This window comes from Alexandromys fortis, unplaced genomic scaffold (assembly GCF_014885135.2).
Source record: "Alexandromys fortis isolate MF-2015 unplaced genomic scaffold, M_Fortis_MF-2015_v1.1 scaffold_342, whole genome shotgun sequence".
NCBI lineage: Eukaryota > Metazoa > Chordata > Mammalia > Rodentia > Cricetidae > Alexandromys > Alexandromys fortis.
Window position 1 is genome coordinate 231,870 of NW_026068210.1, and position 12,946 is coordinate 244,815.

The 12,946-nt window shown below is 51.7% G+C and overlaps 1 protein-coding gene across 1 annotated transcript in view; it reads left to right on the forward strand.

Annotated features, from left to right (window-relative positions):
- The window catches only part of Otog (otogelin), a 75,098-nt gene that overhangs the window by 9,826 nt on the left and 52,326 nt on the right, over positions 1-12,946 (forward strand). Inside the window, exons 4-15 of the mRNA XM_050130256.1 lie at positions 1,530-1,605; positions 2,429-2,521; positions 2,643-2,797; positions 4,880-4,998; positions 6,051-6,256; positions 7,246-7,376; positions 7,561-7,667; positions 8,216-8,325; positions 8,696-8,824; positions 9,734-9,842; positions 10,102-10,148; positions 10,602-10,747. Of these exons, the coding sequence (XP_049986213.1) occupies positions 1,530-1,605; positions 2,429-2,521; positions 2,643-2,797; positions 4,880-4,998; positions 6,051-6,256; positions 7,246-7,376; positions 7,561-7,667; positions 8,216-8,325; positions 8,696-8,824; positions 9,734-9,842; positions 10,102-10,148; positions 10,602-10,747 (1,428 nt within the window). The remainder of the gene's footprint in view (positions 1-1,529; positions 1,606-2,428; positions 2,522-2,642; positions 2,798-4,879; positions 4,999-6,050; positions 6,257-7,245; positions 7,377-7,560; positions 7,668-8,215; positions 8,326-8,695; positions 8,825-9,733; positions 9,843-10,101; positions 10,149-10,601; positions 10,748-12,946) is intronic.

Genomic DNA, 12,946 nt, shown 5'->3' on the forward strand with positions numbered 1-12,946 from the left:
CTTCCTTCCTTCCTTCCTTCCTTCCTTCCTTCCTTCCTTCCTTCCTTCCTTCCTTCCTTCCCTCCTTCCCTCCCTCCTTCCCTCCTTCCCTCCTTCCTTCCCTCCTTCCCTCCTTCCTTTCTCTTTCTCTTTTTTCTTCCTTCATCCCTTTCTTCCTTTCTTTTATCCTTTTTGAGACAAAGCCTTACTTTGTAGCTGTATCTGGCCTAGAACTTGCTGTGTAGACCAAGCTGGCCTTGAACTCATAAACATCCACCTGCCTCTGCAGAACTCAGGTGTTCTCCAAAGGACTAGAGGTGTAACCAGGGGGCCATGAACAGGCTGAGGAAAAAGATATTGTTCTTTCAGACACCAATAGAAGTTTACTATCCATTATTGCCACTGTGACCACAAGAGTTAGCAGTGCCAGTTACCAGTGGGGACCACAGGTGTTCCCTGGCGTCAGGAGATGGCATTTTGTTATCTGTTCTTAAAGATGTGCAGTTTTACCATAAAACATTTTCATATTTACATTAAAGTGTAATGTTTTCTTCTGTAATCTTGCATTTTCTGTATTTACACGATTTTATGCAAAGCTGCGACCACAGGCCTCACTAGATTGCTAAAGGGGCTCATGAAATAAGAATGAGCACAAGCCAGGCGGTGGTGGCACATGCCTTTAATCCCAGCACTCGGGAGGCAGAGGCAGGCGGATCTCTGTGAGTTCGAGACCAGCCTGGTCTACAGAGCTAGTTCCAGGACAGGCTCCAAAACCACAGAGAAACCCTGTCTCGAAAAAACAAAAAAAAAAAAAAAAAAAAAAAAAAAAAAAAAAAAAAAGAATGAGCACAAAGCCCTGCTCGGTCCTGAAGACGAATTATTTGGACAGGATTTAAAGAATTCCCCAAGCCAGGGTGGTGGTGTGCACCCATAGTCCCAACACCTGGGAGTGGAGGCTGGAGGGCCAGGATTCCAAGTAATCTGGCTAAATATCGATCCAGTAAATGACTTTGGTGCTTTGTAGCTTTGGCTGTCTGCTGTTCAAAGCATGGGCTTAGAAGCTGCATCTGAGGGGGTGTGATGACTGTGTTTACAAAGGTTATGATTAATTAGAAGCCATCCAGAGACCATGGGAGGTAGGCAGCAACTGTTCCTCCATTCCCCGTGGTCTCTGAAGGCCCTGAGGATTGCTAGAAAGGTGGGACACCTGGTTCCCGGTGCTACATGGGAATCATGGGTCAAAGTAGGTTGAGAACACGGAAAACCGACAGAGAATTAACTGGTCAAGGACTTCTCAGGCGGTGAGAAGCAGGTGGTTTCAACACCTGCTGGCTAGGAAGTAAGATTTAACCTGCCAAGGTGTGGGGCAGGGGCGGAGAGGGGGTAGCAGAGGCAAGCTTGGCTGGGTTCTAGGCTTCTGAACATTGCTTTTGCTCTGAGTCCTCTGCTGGAAGCTGGGTTTCATCTTGGGCAATGTTTAGATGCTGAGAAAGAAGAATGGGACCCCAGTACTCCTGTGCTCAGAACTAATTGTTCTCTGTTCCTCAAAGGAGGCTGAAGCTCTAGACACAGTGGCCATGTCTTCATGGGAAAGGCGACTCCACCGGGCCAAGTGTGCGCCATCATGTAAGTTAAGTCTTCCTGCGGCCCATGCATGCAGGTACCACTTGGGAGCCCCTTTCCATGCTTGGAGTCTCTTCTTGTCTTGCCCAGCTTGGTCTGCAGGGCCTCTCTGTGTCCTGCTCACATCCCTGAGGCCTGGCTCCTCTCACAGTGTCTGTGAGATTGCTGTCTCTTTGATGGTCACCTCACACTCTGGTCTTACTTCCTACTTTCCGTGGGACGGTCCTTCAGTGTGCTACTTCCTGTGGTCTCTCTCCTCAGCTCTCCTGTATCTAAGGCCTTCTCACCCACCCCCTTGTGTCTAGTCGCATGTCCTGTGTCTGTGCTGCTCCGATCAGAGTCCCATACTTGTGTCCTGTCCATAACTCCTTCCTCCCCACAGTCTGTCTCCTCCTAATCTGTGGTCATTTTCTCTCCCATTTTTACATGCTCATCCCGATGCATACTTTGGCATCTTCTCCTCAAACAGTAAATGCACAAGGATCTCAAAGCAGTCTCTCCCTGACTCCCCTCCTCCTGCGAAGCCTTTATCATCTTGGTCTTGCTGTCTTGCCTGTTAGCCAGGAGCTTAACTTAGGGAACTGAAGTTCCAGGTCAAGTGGCCTCAGGGTCACTTTGTGCATACTGAAGTCTGAGGCTCTAAGACTGCACCTTGAATATCCGTCAGAAAGTGCACTGAGCTCTGGCCTACACGGCCCGTGTGACTCCCATCAGGCTAGCTGCCTGGGGCAGGGGCTTCTCTTCTCTTGTGCCTGCTGGGAGGGAGTGTGTGTCTTGGTTCTGCTGGTCTGGTACAGTGGGTAATGCCCCTGTGTCTCTCTTGCAGACTTGTTTTCCTGCTTCAATGGCGGCGAGTGTGTTCACCCAGCTTTCTGTGACTGCAGACGCTTCAATGCCACCGGGCCTCGTTGCCAGTTGGGTACGTCTGATCTCTCCAGCCCCAGGAGAAGCTGTAGGTCCAAGACCCAAGAGCAGTGCTGTGCCCACCAGCCTCCAGCACGGTGCTCGTACAGATCTAGCCTCCATTTGCCTTGTCTCAGTGTATAACGCCGGCCCTGAGCGGGACAGCATCTGCCGGTCCTGGGGGCAATACCACGTGGAGACTTTTGACGGGCTGTACTACTACCTCTCTGGAAAGGGCAGCTACTTGCTGGTGGGACACCACGAACCTGAGAGTCAGAGCTTTTCCATCCAGGTGAGGCCTCTTCTCTCTGTCTGCTTATCCATGCAGGCTCCACCAGGTCCTGGGAGCTGGGGAAGGCTGGGACCTCTCTTCTCCACTTTCCCCGGCTCCTGGGACTGTGCTAAGCCTTTGCTCACCCACTCACCCCTGGCTGCCTCTGGCCGTTTGTTCGTCAGTCAGGCACCCATGGTGCATACTGTACCCTTTCCTGAGTATGAAGTTTCACAGTGGGATGTCTTCAGGATGACAGCACAGATGTGGCCTTTGTTCTTAAGGAACTCCGCTTTAATAGGGAAACCGCCACAAATGATAAATGAGTTTGTTATTTCAAGTGCTGTAGTGTCCCGGGCACCTGATCTGGACACTGTGAAGAATGGTGATGACAGGTTGCTTATAGGAAGTGACATTTATTGAGATAGAAAAGGAGACTCATTGCAGGTAGCCAAGAGAAGAGAAGCGGGGGTCGGAGTAGCAGAAGGCATTCTAGACAGGAATCTTCACATTAAGGAAGAAGTGGTGTCTTAGAGAGCTTGATGGGAAACTTGGGAGATCTTATGTACACTTCCTACCTCTGAGAACCTTCCTGTGTCTCCTGACATCCCAAGCAGCAGAGGAGACACGCTGGGTAAAAGCACCCACTCCACACCTCACTCCCACAGTTTTCTTACAAAGACTTTTGTCTGGTGGATCACTTTTCCCACACGGGACGCCCCTGGGCCAGACCATGTCTTTTGGGCTTGTTTCCTGAACCTAGATGAGCGTCTGGTCAAAGTCTGTCTTACACCTGAATGCTCTATGAGAGTTGGCTTCCAGCAGACCTGATCGGCACTTCTGATGAGGGCACCTTGGCAGGGATAAGATTAGGGAGTGCTTAGTGCTTGTTCAAGGTCATCCATTCCTGGCTGGCTGTGAGCCTTCTGCCTTGGACATAGACTGAAGGCAGAAAGTCCTGCATGTCTAGGTGCCATGGCAATTATCACTTCCTACTTCTCCATCTATCATACCTCAGAGTAGTTTGTGATTGGAGCCTTTTCATAACAGATATGCTGCAATTACATAGATGTCACATGAGTGAGTTATATAATCAAAGTAGTGAGTTACACCCTGTGTCAGAAAAGGAGAAAATGAAAACACACACATACACATTAATATGAAGATGCTGAAGATCTTTGTTTTGTGTTTATATCAATACTTCTTTCTGCGAGTCATGGTCAGAAATGCTTGGTCTAGCTATAGTGGCACACACCTTAACTCTCAGAACAGAGGGATGGAGGGACAGAGGCAGGTGGATCTCTAGAGTCTGAAGCTAGTTTGGTCCCTGGCTGGCCAGGGCTACATTGTAAGACACTATTTGAACAAAACCAGCAATGCTTGAAAAACATTAGCTTAGAACCGGGGTGGCTTTCATAATTCTCCTTGTCAGTAGAAAAGTCTTCAGGCTGGTCCACCATGTCTAAGGGTAATGGAGTGAAACGTTGGCTCCTGGGGAGTGTCTCCACCCACACCAGGTCACCTTTGAAAAGTCTTTTCCCCAAGCCCTAGAATCCTGTGCTGACCTCTGGATCTATGGCCCTTAAAGCATGGGTCCTTGATTGGGGCCCGAGAAGATGCACATGCACTGAGCAGCACAGGAAGGTCTCTACATGTGCAGGACAGAGTTAGTCTCTGCATGCCAGGAGTGTATGGAGTATAGAGCGAGTGCACCAACAGTGCCAGTGAGCATGTGTGTCTGGATGTGTGCATCTATGGGAGGCAATGTGAATGCTTATCTTGCCTTTTGATCCAATGGACTTTGGAGATGCTCCAATGATCCAACCCATTCAGATCTGGGTTAGAATTCCATCTTCTCTGTTTCCTAGTCTTGTGTGCATGTGGCCTTCATCCCAAATCTCTTTCCCAGACAATCTTGAAATGCAGGCGACCAGAGCTTTGCCCCTGTTGTAGTGTTGGAGGGGAGCAGTGGGAAGGGCCATGGAGGAAAAGTGTTCAGCACACAGGGGTCCCAAATATCCCCATATTGGTGGAGTGAAGCTCAGGCTGGCCTGTGGCAGTTGCTGCAGACTGCTCCCTGAATACCTGCCCCCACCCCATCAGGTACACAATGACCCACAATGCGGTTCTGCCCACTACACCTGCCTGAGGTCTGTCAGCCTCTTCCTTTCGGGTGAACATGAGATCCGCCTGGCTAAGGAGGTCACCCATGGAGGTGTAAGGTAACTATGTCCTTCCACCTCCCTGATGGGCAAAGGATATCTGTCCCTGTCGAGCTGAAGGGAAGTTGGGAACTAGGGACAGACATCATTTTCCACTCTAGGGCAGGGGTGCACACCTGGTCAGTGTGTGTCTAGCCTGGGGCACTGGCAAATGGATAAACACCTCCTGGTTCTCAGCAACTATCAGATGCAGTGGGTTTGCTGACAGATCTTTAGGAAAACAGAAAAGTTTCTAGAAAACTGAGAGTTTCCTACTAGAAATCTTTGTTGAGTTCACATACAGTTCCTCGAAACAAGCACTTATACATACTTAGTCTTTTCTGAGGACAGAGGGCCATTTTGAATGAAAGGTATCATGCTGGGCCATCAGGGATTCCTAGGGACCACATGACCCCAAAGTGAGCCTCTGTCTGAATTGTCCTTGTTCTCTTCCTCAATGTTCTTTCCTTCTTTGCTGTCTGATGTCCTCGGTTGCTTCCCCAAACTCTCCCATCCCGGGCCCAGCACCTGCCCCAACCCTATGGACCTAGAAGCCTAGTACCAAGCTTCCTGGAGCAGAGAGCAAGCCTGTGGCTAGAGGGGTTTCTCCTGCAAATAAAGTGGTGTTCAGACCTACCCCTGGCTGGATGTCAGCTGGGCGGCAGCTTCCAGATTCCAGACATCATGGCTGTGAAACTGGGGGCGGGGGCAGACACAGTAGGGCTCCTCTCTGTTCTTCCTATCTCCCCTTCTCTTGCCACTCTTCCTGTTCTGGACCAACATAGTAAAATGAAAGCCTTCTTCTATGTTCTCTCTCTCCCTCCCGTCTATGAACAAGGAGCTGGTGGGTTGATTCTCTCAAGATTTATCCCCGCAAACCACACTGTGATTTTAAAAGACCTATGAGAATGAAAGAACCCTGATGCACTTTGATGCACTTAGGAATTCTGGGAACGTGGAGGGTGGGGACCTAAAGAGTTCATATCACTCAGTAGGGGTGGCTGGTCTTGGGGTGAAGAACAGGGCCCGTGGGAGTTGTATGGACACCCTACAGCCCTGGGCTTTGCTCTCAGGCTCCAGCTGCCGCAGGCGGTGGGGGGTATGCAGCTGCAGCAGCTGGCTGGTTATGTCATTGCGCGGCATCCACTGGCCTTCACGCTGGCCTGGGATGGTGCCTCAGCTGTCTACATCAAGATGAGACCAGAGTTTCTGGGCTGGACACATGGGCTGTGTGGGAACAACAACGCTGACCCTCAGGATGACCTAGTGACCAGCTATGGTGAGTCCAAGGGAAGGTGCCTTGTGGGATATTTTCTGGGGGTGGAGACTGGGTCAAGGTGGAAGCAGCTGCTCTGGCCAGACCTCCGATGCATGGCAATTCGTGGTAGGGAAAACCCAGTGGGGGATAGGGCTTGCTTTTAAAGCTGTCGTGTTAGGCATGTTCTCCGCCATGTTCTGGGCCTCAGTCTCCTCAACTGTAAAGGGTTCGTGATAAGAATCCCGTTTGGGGTTGTGTGTAGATCCATTGCACACTTTGCTAGGCAAGTTTGACCTCACAAGGTTTCCAGAGGAAGTGGAATCGGAGGGCCAAAGAGAACCAGGAAAAGAAAAGCCCAGACTGAAGCTGAAGTCTCGGATGGACAGGTTGTGAGAGGAGCAGGTGAGGCTCAGGGCACAGCATGGTGGCCCAGGCAGAAAGTCAAGTGTGCCCTTTTGAGTACCCGCCATGTGCTAAGGACTTTGCAGTTGTAGTTCCTGGCAACAGTCTCCCTGGGGATTAGGGCTATGCTCTGCACGTGGGGAAACTGAGGCTAAGATGGGCGTGGGTGCTTGTTCAAGCTTGCACACTGGCCCTTTTGACTAGACCATATTACCTCTGTTGAGTGTGGAGTAACTATGAGACAGTGCAGGTTTTAGGACATCCTCATCTTGTTTGATGAAACAGCTTTCCCGAGAGACTGTCTCAGCTGGGAATCCAGACAGGATGGAGCACTGGAGGCTGGTCTCTGTCTCAGCTGGGAATCTAGACAGGATGGGAACACTGGAAGCTGGTCTCTGTCTCTCCTGCTGGGAATCCAGACAGGATGGGAGCACTGGAGGCTGGTCTCTTCTGCTGGGAATCCAGACAGGATTGGAGCACTGGAGGCTGGTCTCTGTCTCTCCTGCTGGGAATCCAGACAGGATGGGAGCACTGGAAGCTGGTCTCTCCTGCTCACATCCTGCAGTCCAGCCACTGGCCCATTCATCAGAGCACCCATTTCCCTGCAGGGAAGCTGACTGACGATGTGGGGGAGTTTGTGCACAGCTGGCAGGAGCAAGCCCCCAGCAGCCCTTCAGGGCCTGTGACTTCTTCCTTTCCTCGACCACCATGCCTGCAGCAGAGCCCAGCATCCATGCAGGTCTGTGTCCTGGGGAAGACCCGCTCCCCCGCCCCCCTCATTAGCAAGCTCTTGTTTGCAAGGGTCCAAGTACCCATTTCTCTCTGTCTTCCTGTTGCTTAAGTTGGGATTGATTCCCTGTGGGGGATGGTGAAGGAGAGCCATGTTGTCAGCCCAGCCCAGCTCCTGCCTCTACCCCACCCAGGGTGTGTATGAGCGGTGTGAGGCACTGTTGAGACCTCCATTCGATGCCTGCCATCTCTACGTCAGCCCTCTGCCCTTCACAGCCAGCTGTACCAGTGACCTCTGCCAGTGAGTAGGCAGAGGGTATTGGGTCTTGGGGAACACCTCCCAGTATTAGGATGAGGCCTCAGGGTGTGGGCCCCTGAGCCTAATAATTCTTGGCCATAACAAAGCAGCTTACCAAAGCTCTGAAATTCACATTTACCAAGATGGGATCCATTTAACTGAAACCCAGAGATGGGGCTCAGCTGGCTCAGGGACACACTGCAAGTTGGCAGCAATGCTGGGACTTGAATCTAGGATGCCTACTTTGAGTCTGGGGTTTTGTGTAGCTGGATGCTGTCCTAGGTGCGGGTGCCCTGAAGTTCTGAATGTACCTATGGTAGCGGATTGCAACCTGTGGATCATGACCCCTTTGGGGGATCGAACAACCTGTACACAGGGATCACCTAAGACCATCAGAAAACACAAATACTTACGTTATGATTCATAACAGTAGCAAAATTGCGAAGTAGCAACAAAATAATTCTATGGTTGAGTGTCACCACACTACAAGGCACGCTGGACTATGGGATGGTATGAGGCTGGGCTGTCTCAAATTCACTCTCATTGTACAGATCAGGAGGCGATGATGCCAGTTGGTGCCGAGCACTGATGGAATATGCCCGGGCATGTGCACAGGCTGGGCGCCCTCTGCAGGGCTGGAGGACCCAACTCCCACAATGCAGTAGGTGCAGGCTGGAGGTGGGAAGGGAAGGGTTCGGATGAGTCCCCATGAGGGCTGTGATGGGCAGCCGCATGCCTCAGCTCAATGCCCTGTCCTGTTGGCCCGCAGCCACAGCTGTCAGAGCCTTAAGCTCTGAGGTTCTGTCCTTGTGACGTGCAGGAGAGCTAAGGTAGAGCATGAAGGCTGGGTCTGGGGCTGCAAAGTTAAGATGAAGGTGGTTCTCAGAACACCTGGTCTCTCACCTGGGGCACCAAATAGTCTACCTAGAACTGGAGGAGCAGGGCCAGGAGCGTCCTCCCATTCCCATGCCAGGACCTGGTGAGGGTGGGTGCTGGCAAACACTCAGACCAGAGTTTTCTTCTGTCCCAAGCTGTGCACTGCAAAGAGAAGGCCTTCGTCTACAACGAGTGCATTGCTTGCTGCCCAGCTTCCTGCCAGTCTCGCGCTTCGTGTGTGGACAGCGAGATCGCCTGTGTGGATGGCTGCTACTGCCCCAATGGTTCGCTGGGGGCGGGGCAGTGGGGGCCTGGCAGTGTCTTCCTGGCATGGATCAGTGGGAATCAGGGTCTCGGAGAGAGCCTGTTTGTGGAATGAATGAGCAAACAACTAGACCAACAAGCGAATGACTGGAGGGCAGGGGCAGAGCTTTGTTTCTTGACCGTTTGATGGCAAGGATTTTGAGTTCATTTGGACCGAGTTTTTCAGATGAAGACAAGCAATTCATTCATATGTGCATTTTTTGTTTAAGCATCCATCCATACTTACTTTTTCCTGTGTTTAATGTCGTGTTTATGATGAATGAGTATCTTGGCTCAGTGGAAGGGTGAGATTAAAAACTGTGCAGCTAGGGCTGGAGATGTAGCTCAGTGGCAGAGTGTTTGTCTAGTATGACAAAGCCCCGGTTCCAGCCCAGCATTGCGTAATTTGGGCGTGGTGGTGCTTGTAAGCTAGCACTTAGGAGGGGCAAACAGGAGGGTCAGGCAGTCTAGGTCAACCTCAGCTGAGTTCAAGGCCATCTCAATAGGCTTTGATTTTAAAGAACGAGACTGCTTCCAGGTGTGAGAAACTCCTCACTCCAGCCTAAGGTAGCATGTGGTGAAGGCTGCCTCACAGGGTCAGAAGAGATCTGGGGATTCGTGGAATGGGGGGGGTGGAGGTAATAAGAGACCACATGGCAGGTCTCGAGAGGTGGTGAGAAATGCGGCTGTGTGTAGTTGAGGTGATGCCTGGAGAGACGTCTCCCCAGAAGGGGGTCCGTGTCCTGCCTGAGCCAGGATTTGGAGTGGGCCTGAAAGTGGGCACAGAGGAGAAAGAGCTGTGCCTATGGGTTCTTTACTGAGGCCCTGGGAAGCCACCCAGTGGCTGTGAACAGGGAAGGGGTGAGTGGGTCTTTGCTATCACTCCCTAGGGCTGATCTTTGAGGACACGGGCTGCATGTCACCAGCTGAGTGTCCCTGCGAGTTCCATGGGACCCTGCACCCCCCTGGCTCTGTGGTGACGGAAGACTGCAATACCTGGTCTGTGTTCACCGCCTGGAGGGAGGGGTCTGGGGGGACCAGGGCTTTCTGTTAGACTGCTTCCCTGGGTTTGAGAAGCCCTAAAAAATCAAGGGCTCCTCACTCAGCCTCTTTGAGATCCAAGAGGATGTCATTAGATCCACAGGGGGGTTGGGTACTCTGTACCACGCACTTCAGAAATGGGATGCTGTTTACTGAGGCCTGGGACGGCGTCTTTGCACTGAGGAGAGACAGGTCACCTTCATGATCTCTGTTTCAGTACATGCACCGCAGGGAAGTGGGTGTGCAGCTCTTCCATCTGCCCAGGTACATCTGACCCTTCATTTGGACCCTGCCCTCTTCTACTCGTCTCATAGGTTTGGGACAGGGACACTCTGGGGTCATGCCTAGTTGGGGGCGTTTGGTTCAACCAGCTAAAGCTGATTCCCTTCATTTCCTCTGTTGCTTTGCCTGCCTTAAGGGTTTCTTCTGGTCCATGCCCAAAGTGTTACTAGGTCCTGCACACCTCTTGCCTGAACTTAGAGGCTTGCATTGAGCCTGGGTCCCTTGCCTAGGACCTGGTCTCTCCTCAGCAGGGCTGTCTCGAGCCTGCTCCTTAGCAGATTCTCAGAAAGAAGTTAGCCTAGCCTGTTCAATTCCAGAGGGCAGAGGGCAGATCCTGCCCAGGCTTGGATCCGCAAGGCCGAGACAGACCCCAGTCAGGAAGAGGAACAGTTGTAGGCTGACAGCTTCCATGAGTAAGCTGTCCTTCTCCCTCAGCTGAATGCTCGGTGACTGGTGACATCCACTTCACGACCTTCGATGGACGCCGATATACATTCCCTGCCACGTGTCAGTACATCCTAGCCAAGAGCCGCTCCTCGGGCACCTTCGCAGTGACATTGCAGAATGCCCCGTGTGGCCTGGTAAGGCTGGGTCTGTGTTCACGTAAGACTCCCACAGGTCTGGAAGCTTGGGGGAGGACTCTGGGTCTTTTCATGACCCAGCTGTTTGCTGCCCCTGTTCTCTGGGACACAGAACTGGATCCAGAGACAGTTTGAGCTCAGGCCCTCTGCTGGCTGAGAGACCAATCCCCTTCTCAGGCTCCATTTTAAAGCCCTCTCTAGAGTGGGTCTAACTCTACTTAATCTTCTGTGCGTCGTCGACTTTTACATATTTGTTTGATGAATTCACTCATCAAACACTGAAAACCTGTTGGGATCTGAAGCTGTGCTGCGGTCTGAGATTGCTCTGTCTTCTGAGTCCAATAGCTTATCAGGCAGATGCACGAACTCAAGTCCTGCTGCCACAGGAGCTGCAAGAGTGTGGGGTGGCAGGGTGAGGTCTAGGGTGTCTTTGTCTTTTACTTGGGCATCGAGTAAAAAGGCAAAGGGGACAGGAAATGCTTCCTGAAGGAGGAGATCCCTGAGCTGTGTCACCTGTGACCATGGCCACAGCAGGTCGGGGCAGGTGTGCATTTGTCTGTCTTGGTACTGACTTTCATTGTTCCTGGGCTGACAGTGCTGAGCCAACCCCCAGGTCCTGCTCTGGGATATGCTTAAGCTCCTGTCTGCACAGTAGAACCAGGGCTTCATGCCCAGCCAGGGTGCCCACTCCTACCTGGCATGCTTGCAGACCTTGAATGTGAGCAGATCCCAGCTCAGAGTAGTCTAGGGACATAGTCTAGGGACTGTGGATGAGGTGGAGGCTGGCTTTCTTCTTTTGTCCTGAGTGACCTCTTTCTTCTCCACTTTTGGCTGTTTTCCATGCAGGAGACTGCTTGTCTTCCAAGGTGGGTCACTTCTGTGGCATCATGAAGGTGGGAAGTAAGGGAGGACAGAAGGACACAGAGCAGTTCACACTTCTCCCAGCCATGCTGCTCAAGAGTCTTAGAGCACTGAGGACTGTGAGGACCCAGGGTGCCTTGCCCAGCCCTCTCTCTGCCAAGTCCCTGACAGGCAGCTGGCCAGCCTGAGCCCATCCAGCTGGCCTCATTGCTGGACAGTGCTTCTCGATTGCGAGTTTTTTTTTTGTTGCCTCCAGACAGGGTCCCTCCTCGTGGTTCTATTCGCATGATGAACCCATGGGCGCCCTACTCTGCCCCAACTCCATGCTGAGCACAGCGAGGGCTACATAGAGGAAACACACCCGCTTCCGGGTGATCACAGCTTTTAAGGCAGGCCACTTTGGTGCGATACAAGATGATCAGAGGTGTAAAGGCATAGTCCTGACGTTAGCAGAATTAATACAGATGAGGAGGAAGACACCGAGAGCTGATCATACCAGAAGGCGGCGGCCCTGGAATGGCCACAATGGAGTGTGCTGGGCACAGTCACGGAGGTGATGGTGGTACCCATGACACATTTACCCAGTGCTCTGAACTTTGACTAATCCTTTTTTTTATTGAGCTCTATATTTTTCTCTGCTCCCTTCCCTGCCTCTCCCCTACCCTTCAACCCCCTCACTAGGTCCCCATGCCCTCAATTAACTCAGGAGATCTTGTCTTTTTCTACTTCCCATGTATAATGTTCTTACAGCTACTCCAAGTACACACAGAGGTGCTGAACATTGTTATCCTACAGTTTCAATTTGATGGGCTGTCTTAGAGGCTTGGGGGATTTCATGACTAACTCTTTACCTGCCTTCAAGTTTGGATATTATCACAGTCATTACACCCACCTCATTATGCACTGGGGTGTTTACAGTCTTCAAGGGGTTTTAAAAGTCAGCTTTGTATTTTAGAATGGCTTTGGAATAGTACAGCGTTCTTGTAAAGATATGACTCATCCCACACACCCTTTTCCCTTGTTAACATCTTGTTACCTAATGCATATTTGGTACTTTCTTTTTTTTCTGTGATGGAACACCATGGCCAATAGCAGCTTATGAAAGAATTATTTCGGCTTATAGTTCCAGAGGGAGAGTCCATAATGGTGGGGGGAGCATGACAGCCTTCAGCAGCGTGTGCGTCACGCCGCGTGGGTCACGTGTGGAACGTGCCAAGCAGCAGAGTGTAGGTTGCCCGCCGGGGAACGCTGAGCAGCAGCGTGCTACCTGCAGCCTCTGAGTGCCCGGCTGGAGCTGTGGGCGGGGACAGTCAGCGCCCAACGCAGGACCACGTGACT